Raw genomic sequence first — 14,869 nt, forward strand, 5'->3', positions numbered from 1 at the left:
GATTACATTGCTTAATTCTCCAGACAGGGTAGCTCTCAAGTTCTGGCACTGTCAAATAGTATTTACCAGTGTGTAAGTTTGGGAGCATTTCGATAAGCAGTTTTAAAACGTATTCTTCAATGCTACCAAAAAGAAAGGCCAGTCACCTGAACCGAAAAAACGAGGAGTCATTTCACAGCATAAGTAGGCAATATCTGCACAACTCCTGCAGAGCCCAGAGCACATACAGATGTTGTTATTAGGACACTTACAGTCACACTTACCAGGAGGAACAGGTAGCTCAGAAAAGTTAACTTTTCTCCCTGCTTTATGAGCTCTTATGGCATCCTGGTATTGCTGTAATCAAAGGCAGTCAGTAAGACATAAAATGGAGTTTTATGTTAACTCTAAGTTACCTATCATTTATATTTAACTACCACAACTATTGCAGAATACACAGTATTTTGGTAGTAAGTTGTATATGTATCATCGTCCTCTAATTCTGAAGACAATGTCGCTTCAATGATTATTTGCACCTCCTTCTGGAATAGTAAAAGCTGTCAGAGGGAAGTAAAAATACTGCTCTGAAACGCAAGTTTTCCTAACATTTTAAATCTCTAAGTTACCTCATTGACATATCAATAAGCAGCAATCTTGGAATAGGAACTCAGCTCAACAATTTCTGCAGCTCAGAAACAGACATCTCATTTTTTAAATTCTTTTGGCATGAAAAACTGAGAAGCTTTACGTTCTTCAGACTTCTTATTCACAGGATGTGCCCTGCCTCTGAATTGGTTTTATTTCAGTAAAGCTGAACACTTGTATTTTGTTTTTCCTTACTCTGAAGGTTTCAGAGCTTTTGCACTGAAACTCTTTCCAAATAAAAGGACAATACACAAATTATTTCATCCTGAAAAATTCTCAGCAAGAGAATTAACTCCAGCAGCTTTGCTAGATGCAAACAGCTCACTACATTTGCATTTTACCTTGGCTATCCTCTCGTGCATCCTGCCTTTCCGATCATCCCCACTTGCTTTAGCCTGTGCTGCTGCCGACTTGTACTTTTCAAGCCTCTGCTGCAAGGCTTCCAGCACTGTTTTTGGCTCCTGCAGGGAAGCTTGAAATAAGAAAGACAATGAAAATCTATGTGATTCAGACTTCAAAACATGTAAGCTGCCTTTTTCCTACTCTTCCTTACCTTCTGCAGAGACAAAACTATTGTTGAAAATTCTAATTAAGAATACAACTCTTCTAAAGGAAGTTTATGAATTTTTTACTTTCATTACTGGTATAGAACAAAAATACAGATTGGATCAGCAGCAAACAAAATTTAGGAACATAGCTAATTATACTCAACCCTGCTGTACTTCACTGGAAAACACAGACCTCAAAATGCCTTCCAGCCCTGCTATCTTTATGGCTTCCTACAAAAATCCAGAAGTCCTACCTGAAGCTTCTTGGGCTTGGGATTCAAGTGTTGCAAGATCCTGAGAACTTCCCACTGAAGCTGGTACCTTTTGCTTGGATGTTTCTCGTACATTTCCTAAGCTTTCAAGATCTGCAAAGCAAGGAAAGCAGGAAGATTCACAGCACGTTCCATAAGCAGTAAGTAAACTCCTGTTAGTAAGAAAACCATGGACTGAGAAAGCTTTCTGGCTTCAAAACAATATTTGGGTGGCTATATAAGTCTAAAATTCCCAGGAATCGGCAAAAGTGCTTTACAGTAGAAAAATCTGAAATACTGGTTTAATTTAGGTTAGTGCTGCTTACAAAGAAGAAGAAAAAAAAGTAAAAGCATTTGAGGTATTCTAAGAATTCTCTCCCAAAACATAACTTGCCACCTTGGCAGATGGGAAGCATGAAAAAAATCGCAAACTTGCCTAAAATATCCTAGTAACAAAAGATGTGCTGAAAAGGGAAGCAAGTAAAACCATCTATTCAGAAATCCACATTGCAAATAATAGTGGTTATTTTTAGAAAACTAGAAAAATATCCACTACATCCATGTCTAACGTGGGTATATGTCATGGGTGAGGATTCTCTCTAACGCCATTTGGTGATCAGTTCACAACTTAAGGAGTCATAAGACTCATGATTTATTGAAATAAAATAATCTGTCATTTATTTTCTTTAATATAATAATCTACTACTTGCAGTAATACTGACTTGCAGAGATCAGACGTTGGTGATGATGCTAGATCCATTTTAATAAGAAGTCTCTTACAACGATTCAACTATCTTTAATATTTTCCTTCCTAACATTTAGACTTTAATGCACTGAAATTAATCATTGTTTGTATCCCTGTTAGCATATCTGCTAATCTGTTAATCTGAAACCTCATGAACTTCAGTTGAAACACATAACATCATTAAGCATTACAGTGAACTTTAAGAATCATCATCCCCTTCCTCCGCCACTTAAATATTGCCTGCTGTTATCCGTACTAAAAAAAAAAGGAAAGTTAGACATCAACTCATACATGAACTTCGTAATTCACAGAGATTAATATAAATAACAATACCTCATTTTTCTTGGATGGTTTTGATTAGAATTTGAATATGCACTAAGTCTCAGACCTAAGCGATCTTCAATTCTTATAGCTTCACAATCAAATTCAGAACCATTTTACATTACAGCACAGGCAGACTTTTAAAAAAGTTTGTGTAAGGTAAACCTTACCCTGAGGAGATGGAGGCATGTTCTGGAGGTCTATTGGCTGCCCACTGTCCAGAGCTTCCAAGACCACATTAAATTTCTAATGCACAGAAACAAAACAGAAGGTGTATCCTAGTATGGCCAAGACTTGCTAGCTGTCACAATGAACACACGACACTCAATGAATGCATAAGCATGGTACATGGATACAGCACAGGGTACGTTTAGCATTCAGGATTTTTTGCATGCATACCTTGCCTATCTTCATGTATTCCTTTGCCTTCTCCAGGTCCCCCTGCTGCTTGGCTTTCAGAGCTGCTAATTTATACTCCTTCTGCCTCTGAAGTAGTATTGCTCGTGTGCTGCTGCTATGGAGATCTGTGAAAATAAAACAATACTGTGACTTCCACAGAACATGGAAGATATGCACCTCTTGCTACATTCATCTATTCAGTCCTGCATTGCTTTGAATCACACACCCAGCTTTTCCTCTTAGTTTCCAGCCCTACCAGGCTTGACAATTCCACTTTTCCCAGTTTAAAAAAAAAAAAAAAGTCTCTTTTAATCAGGATCTCAAAAAAATCTTTAAAGCTTCTAATTCCACATGTCACAACACTGGAGATGCTGAGACACAGTAAACGTTGAACACACTGATACACAGTAGATCACAGCTCTGTAATAACATGTGATTCCACTACCAGAGATTCACTATCCCACTGTCCACTTTATCTGAAATATTCAGCAGGAAAGTGCAGACAAAGGCAGGACTTTGCAACACAATTAAAAAATGGAGAAAGATGTAGCATTAATATCATGTTGCAGCTGCTTATATTCTCAGATTATGGCACCTGTTTCCAGGGTAGGACTAGAAGCAGCACGATTCTGTAGAGATTCCAATTCCAGATGCTGCTCTGCTTCATGTGAGGTCTTCTGCTCATCACCTGCACAAGACTCAGCTCTACTCTCTGGTGGGACACTGACTGAATCTCCTGAATTTTCTTGCTCTGCTCCTGTGGCTTGAGATATGTGAGAAGAGCTTTTTCCTGTTGCAACAGGAGGTGGCATCTCTTCCTCATTGATTTTTTTGCCTCTCTTCACTGCAGCCAGCATGGTTTCCAGTGTCTGGAAGAGATGGAACACCAAAGTCAGTAGGTATTTTCATCAAGCATAGTGCTAGCATAAAATCATTGTAACATGAATTAATACCCCTACTCATGGTAAGATCTATTACATCCCATCACTAGAGATGGATATCCTTTAGCACTCCCCCTTTTTCTGCAAGGGCAACATCAGCACTAGCAAAAGGTGCCCAATTATCAGATTAAACACAGTACAAAGGACTTGCTACCCGAACTAGGTAATTGAAAGTACCTCAGCACCTACACCATGGTTGATGTGGAACAGTCAGCTTTGTAACACACAATCACAAAGAAGCTATTTGTATCACCTATAAATACAGTTTGTCCATAAAACAAAATAAAATATACTACACTGAAATGTCACTGCAAAATTGGATTTAGGGAAAGAAGGAGTCCGCATACGAATTTTGTAGGGATCAGAAAAAAACATTAAACACTAGCAAATGAAATGAGACAGATGGTGACTTACACCAAGAAGCTCTCATCATTATTAACATGGGTTAACTGCTAGTCAGGCAGTTCCTACTTGGGGTAGAGAAAGGGTTTAAAAAAAACTTTTTTTTTTTTTAATTTTTTAAACTTAAAGTTCAGAGAAAAAACATCATGGTCTTAAACCCAAAACAGAAGTTTTTACTTCGTCTGCCACAGAAACTGAAGCACAGAAAGACAACATCATCATCATCTCATCAGTGTCAGAATCACTGCTACTTTCAGTTAGCTGTGGCATTGTTTGACCTACTAAGTATCAGTGGGATATATATACTCTGGACTAACAGCAAGTGAGATTGGGGTTCAGACCAGTCCAGCAACCCACACACAGCTCTCTCCTCCCCACGTGTTACATGAAACATGGAATTAGACTCTCTGGGATTAACGTTCACAGTTCTAGGAACCAAGTACATGAGATAACTGTATACCATTTGCTGGAGTGTCATCTAGCTAATTAAGGAACTGAGTGGTGAAGTAAGATCCAGTCTACTAACCTTAGCTACACCACTTAAGCACATGGAAACTCCATTCCTTGTTGAAAAACAAAGCAAAGGAAGAGACAAACAGAGCTCTAGGTTTCCGTATTTGACAAGCAAGCTGGTTTTGCTACCCCTCTTGCTCTCCTGAAGGTCAGGTAGTTACATGTACATTCCATATAGAGCAAGTAGAAAGGAGACACACAGAAATCTCCCTTCTTGTGCACTTCCTTTTCCCGGTTTGGCCTCAGTCGTTCCCTTTGCACACTTGGTAGCCAAACAGACATTACACTCTTCCCACACTGAGGGATAAAGCTTTGCTTAACAAGACAGAGTTTGCTGCTGTCTGAGACACTGCAGGAGATCACAGAACAGGGAAATAAAGACACTGCACAGCAGCAATCACCAGGCACTACCAAACTAACTGCAAGCACGCCACCTGGCTGAAAACATGCAGAGCTAAAGAAACTGCTCCTCGCTGCAATCTGTAATTGTCCTGATGAAAAGTTCTGTTTGATTTTCATTTTCAAGCACATCCAGGGAAAGGTATCCTGCCTTTGTCTCAGAGAACTGAGTGGAAGGGTAATATCTGAAGGAGGGTACCAGTGATGAACTGGCAGCTGTATGTTTTAGTAAAGCTCCTAAACTGTGTGTTCAGGTAACAATTAACATTACAAGTAAAATTCAGATGTAGATGGGCAGGTTCAACATCAGTATTTGCCATATTCCCTGCCTCCCATTGCTACTAGCTACATTCAACAGAAAAAGAGCTGATGCACAGACATACAAAGGTGTGCTTTACCTATGTATTTACTATGCAGAAACACTAGTAAATGTTTTTAAAGTAGCTCACAGCAGTATATTACAATTTCTCTCCCATTTCAGCAATTTCATGCATCTGAAATGACTGAACTACACCTCTGAGAACTGATTTTGTCACCTCCTCGTTCACATAATTTATGAATCTAACTTACCTTAAGGCCTCTTTCGTACCGGCGTAGTTTGGCACTCTCACCCAACTCCTTTGCGTTAGAAACTGCCGTCCTATAGTTAACAATCCTCTTCTCTATTGTCTGTTGCAGCTCACTGGTAACAGCAGGAAGTGAGGTGGTCTCAGAAGAAATAACAAGACAAATCAAGAAAACTTACTTCATCAAATGATAGGAGTTTTTGCACAGAACTGAAAAGCAAGCATTCATCTGCTAAACACACTCACATTAGCAACAAACACAAGGATGGAGCAGTCTCTCTAAAACAGAGCAGTACTTGTACTACACTAACAGTTCCTGGATCCACCTCTGGGCTTTCTCTCAAAGGGGCAATAGAGAAGAATGGGTGGAGACATTTAGAAAATTCAGTCAACAGGGTAATGGGAGCCATGTGGTTAGAGAGTAGGTGAGGAGAACAGTAACGTCTTTCAAACACCACTCAGCAAAGGGTGTGAAGAAATATTTTGGCACAAATCTTTTCTCTTTTTTTAAACATGCTAGTTTACTTCCCTCATATGCTCTTCTACTTGGTTTTACTATAAGAACTCTTCCTCCTCCTACAGCTTGAGATTAGGTCAGTGACAAAAGCAGCCCAAGCAAAGTTATGACTAGCTACTTACAAACACTCCACAGCTACAGAGACAATTCAGATGGCTACTGATGTAATTACTGCTATTATCTCTACAGCAACTCTGACAGACTCATTAATGGGCACAATGCATGAGGGCACTGGAATCTGTAGCACACAACAGAAACAGGGCAGTAACTGCATAACGGATTTAACTGCATGAGGATTGACAAGTTGAACTGAGGAGGTTAATGCTATTGAGAAAAGAAATCCACAAAGATGTCAAAGATGCGGAGTTACAACAGGCTTCACAATCTCAGCACACAGCTTAATGGTCAGGGGAGGAAGTCACAAACTATGGAAGTCTGAACTGCTGTTTGCATGCTCGTATGCAAAATGAGGCATAAGGCATGATGGATTCTATTTACCTCGTCAATTCTATGCTTACACTAAAACTCATCCTCAGAACAAAACAAAAAATTATCATTCATTTATATAAATACAGCATTGGTTCCACAGAGAAGACTACAATAGTGTAGTTTTTTCCTCCCTCGAGGACAAAAAGGTCTCTCTCTTGTTTGTTACCCTTGTAATAATGCGTATCATAAAAGTGATTCAGCAAAACAGTCAGAAACATAAAGCTCTCTCCTACCTGTGGTTGCAGTTCAGGTTGCTCATTTTCTGCTTCAGCTATGGACTGCTCCATTGTTACTGCTTCATCCCCACAGCTTCCTGTCTCGTCTTCCACACCCAGAACTTCTTGCAATTCTGCCTAAAGCAGAAGTCAACAGTTCTTCAAAATTTTCTACTGCCTCAGAATACAAAACAAATCAACTCTCAAGTTCCTTTGGATGGACCTTAAACAAAGAGAGTCTTAGCATCTCATATCTCAGACATTTCTGTATTTATTTTAAAGAAACCGCTTCCATTAGTTCCAATTCTCTCCACAATAGAAAGCCAGATACTTAAAATCCAGACTGCAGCTCAAGGATCATCACACAAGACTGCAGTTAGAGATCTAAAGCTAGAGAAGTACCTTCAAACCATCATTAAAACCTATCAAACTTCAGACAAGCATCCTTTAAAGATGGATGTTAAAAATGCTGCCTAACACTCCTTCCCTAAAAGCTCATCACAAAGGAATTACTTGGGATCTTCCTCTCAAGGCAAACACTACCTCAAGCAGTAGCAAAATGGTCATAGGCATCACTTTAAGGAGAATGTTTGCTACCTTATTTCACCAGCTGACACAGAATGGGATTCTCACTGTTCTCCAACTCCTCTCAGGCTCTCACACATTTGAATGCGTTGCAGTTTGAAGAGTTAATCTGTCGTCTTTTCCTGGAGGCCAGTCAGTGAGGGCCGGGGCCATAAAGACTCGGACGGACTCTCTCTCTCCTCCGGTTTATTTTTGGTTTGTTTGATTCTTAATTATTCTGTATTATCTCAGATTCCTTTTAATAAATTACTTTCTCCTATCTCCATAGAGTTTTCTTCCTCTTCCTTCTCCCAGGGGGAGGGAGGGGTGTTGCATGATCAACTTTTCAAACCACAACAGAATGTCAGCTGGAATATTTTGCACGCTAAAACTTCTTGCTACCAAAGTTACACATACCAACAGGTCTGTATCCTTCTCCAAATCCTCATCCTCTGCTTCCTCCTCATCTTCATTCAGGTCCTTCATACACTCTGCAGCCATCTTTTCAATATGATCCATGGGCAGAGGAGCTGCAAAAGAAACCACAAAGAGATATAAGCCCTAGGCAACAGTTACGTTGTCACTGAATCCAAATCCTAAAGGAATATCTACTGGCTGAAAGACAGCAGTGACTTTGCTTCCTTTGTATCTTTGATCAGAGTCACAGGTAAATGAGGGCATACTCATGGATAAAGAGCAAACACCGGGGAAATGAGCATCTAGGAAAAAAAAAAAGCTACACCAATGTTTCCGAAAGTGACAGCCAACGTAGGCAATAACACAATGACTGCATCCAGTAACTTAGCTCTTTAGTAAAACAAGGAGTCCAAACTGCAAAATTATGAGCACTATGACAAACAAGCATATACGGTGGAACACAACAGTGCTCAGAAAACATAGCTGCAGAAGAGAAAGATGCTGTGCCAGGTTTGCACAGTAATGACATTTAAGAGTGAGGAAAACAAACAGGTAGGTCTACATGAAACAACTGGCTCAGGGAAAAATTACTACAGGTCACTAGTTAAGTTCCTAGGCTGATTTAAGATAAATATCTCTATGATATTATTTACAGAAATAACTAGCAATAAGCACTTTGTCATCATGTAAGATTTCAATTTTACACAGAAAAAATCAGGAAATAATACTGGCTATTCTTGGATGTTTTGTCAAAACTGTATTTCTCAGATAAGATAAAACACAATGGTGTCACAAGAACAAATTAATATAAACCATCCATGAATAAATCTGATCACAAGTTTCTATCCATGAAAGGAAATTACTGAAGCTGCCTTTGTTACCAGGAGGAATAAACATCTGAACTAATTTTAAGCTCATGACAGATACTTATAAAAGGTATTTATGACATGATTGTGCATATTAACAAAGTCTGGACTTGGCATCTTTGTCAGATCTTTCTGTTCTGCATCCCTTGCCTCATGCCAGTTTACGCTAACAAGACATAATTTATTCCTGGTATGACCTTTGATTGAAAGATTAAATTCTGATTCTCTATGGAACAGAAGCACTCCATAGCTATCCCCAAAGTACCAATAAACTGTTTGTTTTTCCAACAAACAGTTCCCTGTTTGTTCCCTTTTCTACTCTCATATTCAACTCAGTTGAGGTAAAAGTACTCCAGCTCCCAAGAACCTGCACATACAGATTTGACTGAGTTAGCTCACAAAGCAGAGGCAGATTCAACAGTTACACAGACGACATGCAGGCACTGAATTCCAGTAATTCTTGCCCTCAAAACTTTTGTTCACGTTTTAGTAGAATATTCTGAGTTGGAAAGGACCCACCAGGATCACTGAGCCCAACCCCTGGCTCCAGTCAGAACCACTCAAAACACAAACTCTGTCCATTGTCCAAATGCTCCCTCAGCTCCAGCAGATCAGAGCTGCGCCCACTGCCCTGGGGAGCCGGTTCCACGCCCGCTGTCCTCTGGTGCAGAAGGAAAGCACCTCTAGGTACTTCCCCTAAAACCCAGCCTGACCCTCCTCTGACACAGAATCAAGGCAACAAACTTGTCCTTAGAGGGAGATTCCTCTCCTCAGCCCAAAAGCAAAAGCAGGCCGCTGGCACAGAGATCTGCTATACAAATCAGGAAAAACACTTTATTCCACCTTTCTATCTACACTTTTGCATTTCACGCATTGCCATCTCATTCCCCAAGATTTCCTTTCTTCCATATCTTTATTGTTATTTTGTGCTGCCATTTCTCTTCAAACTTCTGGTCTTTGCCCTGAGGACTCTACTAAACTTTTCCTTGCCAAGTTCACACCTTTACTTCATACCGTGCCTACCTGCAATCTCCTTTAACTACCCACTTCCTCCACACATTCTCAAAGTGGAGATATTTGCACACAAATACCAGCTGTACACATGAATGACTCTGATTCTTCCCTATGCAGACATGTCTCTTACTTCATCAGTCTCAGCAAACGCTGAATAAAATCTAGATCTTCGGGGCTTAGCCTTTGAGTTGATGTTAATGGAACTAAAACAGATCGCATCCCTCCCCTGAATTTGCTGAATCAGATGAAAATTAACCCAAAGTTCATTTTGCTCAAATGACCTAAGTTACTCTATCAGTGCTGTAGTAACTCTATCAAACACACTGCCAATGTACATGACACATAGCAAAACTCTGCAACCAGGACAGCAGGCTGCATCCAAAGGCAAGCAGCTGCACTTCAAGTGTCAGAGTATCCCTTACGTGAAGCCCCTCTAGTGACAAGGTACCAACTGAGCCTCCTTGGATGGCTGGTTCAACTCTAATCCGGTATGGCAAGTTGAGGCTACAATTTCAAGCATCTCAGTAGCTGACCAACTGACATTTGTGGTTGCAGATAGCAGAGATTTCTGTACTTGAGATGTTGCAACAGGACAGCTTTTGCTGCCTGCAACCGCAAGGTACAGAGAGATGACTTCTTCCCTCCCTATTACAGCTCTAGAACACGAATCCAGGAGTCGGTTATTGCACCACGTGCTCAACCACCCCTCTCCCTTGTAAGCACAGCAGGGTTCAACGCAGGCAGGTGACCAGACCAAGGAACTGTTTCAGCTGAAAACCTAGCACAAGAGAAGTTTGTTTCTAATAGATGTGTTTCCTGACACAAGCTCACCCTGCACGTCTAACAACATACTAATTTGGCAGCAGAACTTGTCCACTAGTAAACTGCCCCACTCTGCAACAATCTTGACAGTAGCTCACAGAAAACCTATAAAACACTGCATAGCTGTAAGTAAACACTATTAGATTAGCAGTAGATTCTTAAAATATTAACAATAATAACTATATTTTCCAAGAGACACTAAACCTCCTGAATGACACTATCTACTGAATCCTCCCAGTAACTCCGACGCTTCCAGAATCCCTCTCCTAAAAGAATATTTTGTTTTGGTTACAGTATCTAAGTAACTAAAAATGTAACACTTATTCAGTATATGCACTCTAAACAAAACCAAAAGAACAACCAAACAACCCAGCCTCCACAAGAAACATGATCTCTATTTTAAACTCATCTAGCACCTACCACCACGTTATGACTCCACACGCTAAATTAACAAGTAGGTCTTAATTTAGTCATTATTAAATTAGCTAGCCATCGTATATATTTTCCCTATATTAACAAGAACACAGACAAAAATTTCTCACCCTTTTTTACAGTAACCATTGTAACCTTTTAAAGTGAATACAGCTTCTATCAGTGGTGGAAAAACTTCTCACACAAATCAATGATTTGTAAATAAATGTCTTTAAAAATTATTCAGGTTGTCAGTGTTTAAAATCCTGAGACTTGTACTTACTTTTTCCTTTTGGTTTCGTTTTCCCTTCTTTCATCTTTGCTCCTGTGATAGCAGCAAACTCTGCTTCTAGGTCACCATCATCCCCACCTTCCTCTGCACCCAGCAGCATCTCTTCAGGATTGAAATCTACAAACAGGCCCAGCTGGAGCCAAGGGAAGGAAAACAAGTACTGCTGTGAGAACAGAAATAACACTCAAAAACATCACACTGCATAGATTTTTTTTTTTAAGCCAACTATAACACCACTTCTATCACTAAAACAACACACACAAGGCATCCATGACTGAAATGCAGTACGTAAGTCTTAATAAGCAATGAATACTCCCTCTAGAAACTCTACACTATTAATGATTTCTAAAAACAAAATATAATAGCTTGTCATAACCAGATAAAACGATGCCAATTATACTGAGACCCATTAAGCAGATATCATCAAGGAAGTTCAGGGTAGCTTCTGGAAAAACTAAGCTAAAAAATATTTTATCACCTTTCACACAATACAGGTCTGATGTGTACACAGCAGAGACTTGACCTTTGTCTTTTGGAATAAGCTACATCTACGTATACAGAACTATTCTCTATTTCTCATTATCTCAGCACATAATCAAAAAAAGGAAACACACACACAGAAACGTGGCCAATACAAACCCAGCAATGTCCACATTACACTGGAAAAAAGCAATCAAGTGTTTGAAACAGATTATCACTATAAGTGACAGCACCTCAGGGAAGATTATTAACAGTACTAAGAATGTGACAGAAGATTGCCTCTAAATTTTGCAAAACATGCCAGAGGACATAAATATCAGAGAAATCTCTGAGGTCTTAATCTGAAAGACACTATTCTAAATCATCATTTTGACACAACTGTTTTATTGCTGATCAAGTATCTAACTGACCCAGGAATAAAAGTGTTCTTGATGCAAAGAATGTTAATTATTTTTAATAAACACGAATTAGCCAAATTCCATTCATCACATAAGGTATGCAGAACAGCTCTTCTCAGATTTTTTCAAAGTACAAATCCTTTTTGGTGTATTGATCTTCATGTGGCCAAGCAGGCAGCAGTTCATTCAACTCCTTTATAGCAGTAGAGTAAAAAAGAAGTTATCATTATTGCAAGGATTAACAATCTTCTTCTCCCTTGGAGGATCTGAAGTGCTACTAGCAGCTGAAACTGGCTGTCAGTTTATCAATTAGTGTTATTAAGTAATGACAACTTTTTTTTTTTTTTTAACCCTGTAGGAACCAAGGTATTGGTGGCTCTTTTATAACCCTGAAGAAGGTAAGCCAGAGCTGAGAAACACTGCAAGGATTGGGAACGACATTCAAAGCCACAGCTATACGTCTACTAGCCACGATCCTGCCCTTGACATTCAGTAAGGCACTGAACTGATAGGTGAACCACTCTCTGCCTTCTTCCATCTTCTGTAAAACAAAACTAATACATTTGTAGCCTTGTATAGAATGGAAAGAAGGTCTGGACAAGATTTAATCAGGAAACGTCTATAGCAATGATCTAAAGATTCAAGTTCTATAGAATAGACATGTACATGCTATCAATATGAAAAACTGATGACTACTACACTACAAGCATAGTAAGGAAGTCAAGAACAGAATCCAGCAGTTCTAGCTCTGAGTCTTCAAACTGATCAGCAAGGCACATTTCCAATGAAGTTAGTGTATCAAGTGCGTGGTTTTGGCTTTCTCCAACTTCTTCAAGCACTTCTTTAATACCATCGTATAACTCAGAAAAAGTTTAAGTCAAATCATTTGCAAGTGAACAAGCCCTTACTGTATTCAAGAAATAACCCAAGCTGTAAGAAGACATGAATAACAAACTATATAGAATTAAAAACTGGTAAAATATAGAATATGTCAATCAGATTATTTTTTTCTTTTTAGGGAGAAGGAAAGATACTGAAATCATTTATGTTTTCCCTGCCTCAAAAAAAAAAAAAAAAAGTAATTATACACTACTCCTTCAACTGAGGAATACAAATGTTTGTATTAGAGCAATGGTGGCTTCATGGATTTCTACCAGAACCATTCCGTCTCCAGTATAACACTGATTTCACCAAAATGGAATAACTTACCTATTTTTTCCATTCTAATATCCCATTTCAACCTCCTCTCACATTTCCCTGTTTTTGCATCAGCTATTCCTCCAAAGCTGAATCAGCTTCCATTCTGGATTTAACTTATTCCAGAACTTTAACCAGTGCTCTCTCTCTTCCATCACTTCCATCCCCATATCCAGAATTCTGCCTTGGTCAGATTTCTACCTTTATGCTTTTCTGGTCTTCCTAAGCCTGCCAACCATTACCAGATTCATGCCTCTCTCATCAAGACTTCTGAAACTACATCCAAATGTAATGAGTACAAACAGAACCAACTTGCAGGCACACCTAAGCTCTCAATGATTAAGCAACAGCTACCGAACAGTGACAGGAGCTTATCAGTCCATCTGTTAGAGAAAGAACAACCTTACAGAAGGAAGTAAAAAGAAACTGTTGCTTTATTGTTTTCCCATCTCTGCCCGTAAATTTGTTACTGAATATTCTAGTCCTATTTCTCTACTTTAGCAGGTGTAAGAAGAAATCCAACATAGCGTCTGAATTTACTATTAAATCTCAATACGAGTGATTAGGAAACTACCCTAAGTGTGAGTCATGAGGTCTGATGCAAAGATTACAGTGTGACAGCACCGTGGCTTCCTTGCAAGGCCTTATTCCGTACATACCGCCTGTCACGTTGTTACTTTAAGGAGAACGCGCTGAAGGAGGAAGCAGAAAGCAATCGACAAGCAACTCGAAGTAGCTCCGAGCCTCCCGCAGGACAGCGGAGGTCCGAGAGGGCTACCCTGCCCTGGCGGCACCCCCTTCCTCACCTGCTTCGCCACCGCGGCTCCCTGGCCCTTGGCCTGAGGGCTTTTCTTATGCCTCCTGCCCAGCATGCCGCCGGCGGATCTCAGCGCCGCGTCTGTAAGGGCTAAGCGCAAACAAGGAGCACGGCGTCAGCGTGCCCGCCCGCCTCGATGCAGCGCCAGCGGGACGGAGCAGGCCGCGTTCCCGAGCCACATACTCCGGGGCCCCTCGGCCGCCCGCCCCGCTCCGTTTCCGCGGGAGCCCCGCCCGCCCCATCCCGGCCCGGTAGGCGGGCAAGGCGGCGGCGCTGCCCCGCTCCCCTCGGCGCAGGGAGGAGCCGGCGGAGGCGATAGGCTGAACACCGCTTAAATGACCGCCGCCTCCCGGCCCGGCTCAGCCCCCGGCCCACCTCCGCCTCGCTCCGCAGCCGACCTCGCGCTGAGCCGCCCGCCCGAGCAGCGCTGCCCGCCCGGCCCGGGGACGCCTGGGCCGCAGCTCCGGGGCAGCGGCGCGCCTGCGCGGTGGGCGGGGCCGGGAGCAGGGGGCAGTGCCTGCACGGCGACAGGGCGGGCTGTGCCGCAGTGCCTGGGCTGAGCGGACGGGCTTACTTCTTATAACTTACTCCTAACAACGCAAGTTCTTGTACAGCGTGCAAAGGGTTCTGCTAGCTGCAGCTTAAGCTACGGGGACGTTTT

General features: G+C 41.0%; 1 protein-coding gene across 2 annotated transcripts in view; it reads right to left on the minus strand.

The window, feature by feature from the left end:
• CC2D1B (coiled-coil and C2 domain containing 1B) overlaps positions 1 to 14,722 on the minus strand; it is a 30,641-nt gene extending 15,919 nt beyond the window's left edge. The window contains exons 1-12 of one of the 2 annotated variants that reach the window (XM_021404270.1): positions 14,584 to 14,722; positions 14,198 to 14,298; positions 11,308 to 11,449; positions 7,912 to 8,024; positions 6,949 to 7,068; positions 5,714 to 5,851; positions 3,484 to 3,757; positions 2,889 to 3,013; positions 2,660 to 2,735; positions 1,427 to 1,537; positions 966 to 1,096; positions 264 to 336 (exon numbers count right to left, since the gene is read on the minus strand). In XM_021404270.1, coding sequence (XP_021259945.1) covers positions 264 to 336; positions 966 to 1,096; positions 1,427 to 1,537; positions 2,660 to 2,735; positions 2,889 to 3,013; positions 3,484 to 3,757; positions 5,714 to 5,851; positions 6,949 to 7,068; positions 7,912 to 8,024; positions 11,308 to 11,449; positions 14,198 to 14,263 — 1,369 coding nt within the window. In that variant the 5' untranslated portion in view covers positions 14,264 to 14,298; positions 14,584 to 14,722. Of the gene's footprint in view, positions 1 to 263; positions 337 to 965; positions 1,097 to 1,426; positions 1,538 to 2,659; positions 2,736 to 2,888; positions 3,014 to 3,483; positions 3,758 to 5,713; positions 5,852 to 6,948; positions 7,069 to 7,911; positions 8,025 to 10,817; positions 10,890 to 11,307; positions 11,450 to 14,197; positions 14,299 to 14,583 lie in introns of those variants that run through there. The other variant, XM_021404271.1, reaches the window with a different exon arrangement.

This window comes from Numida meleagris, chromosome 7, assembly GCF_002078875.1.
Source record: "Numida meleagris isolate 19003 breed g44 Domestic line chromosome 7, NumMel1.0, whole genome shotgun sequence".
NCBI classification, from domain to species: domain Eukaryota; kingdom Metazoa; phylum Chordata; class Aves; order Galliformes; family Numididae; genus Numida; species Numida meleagris.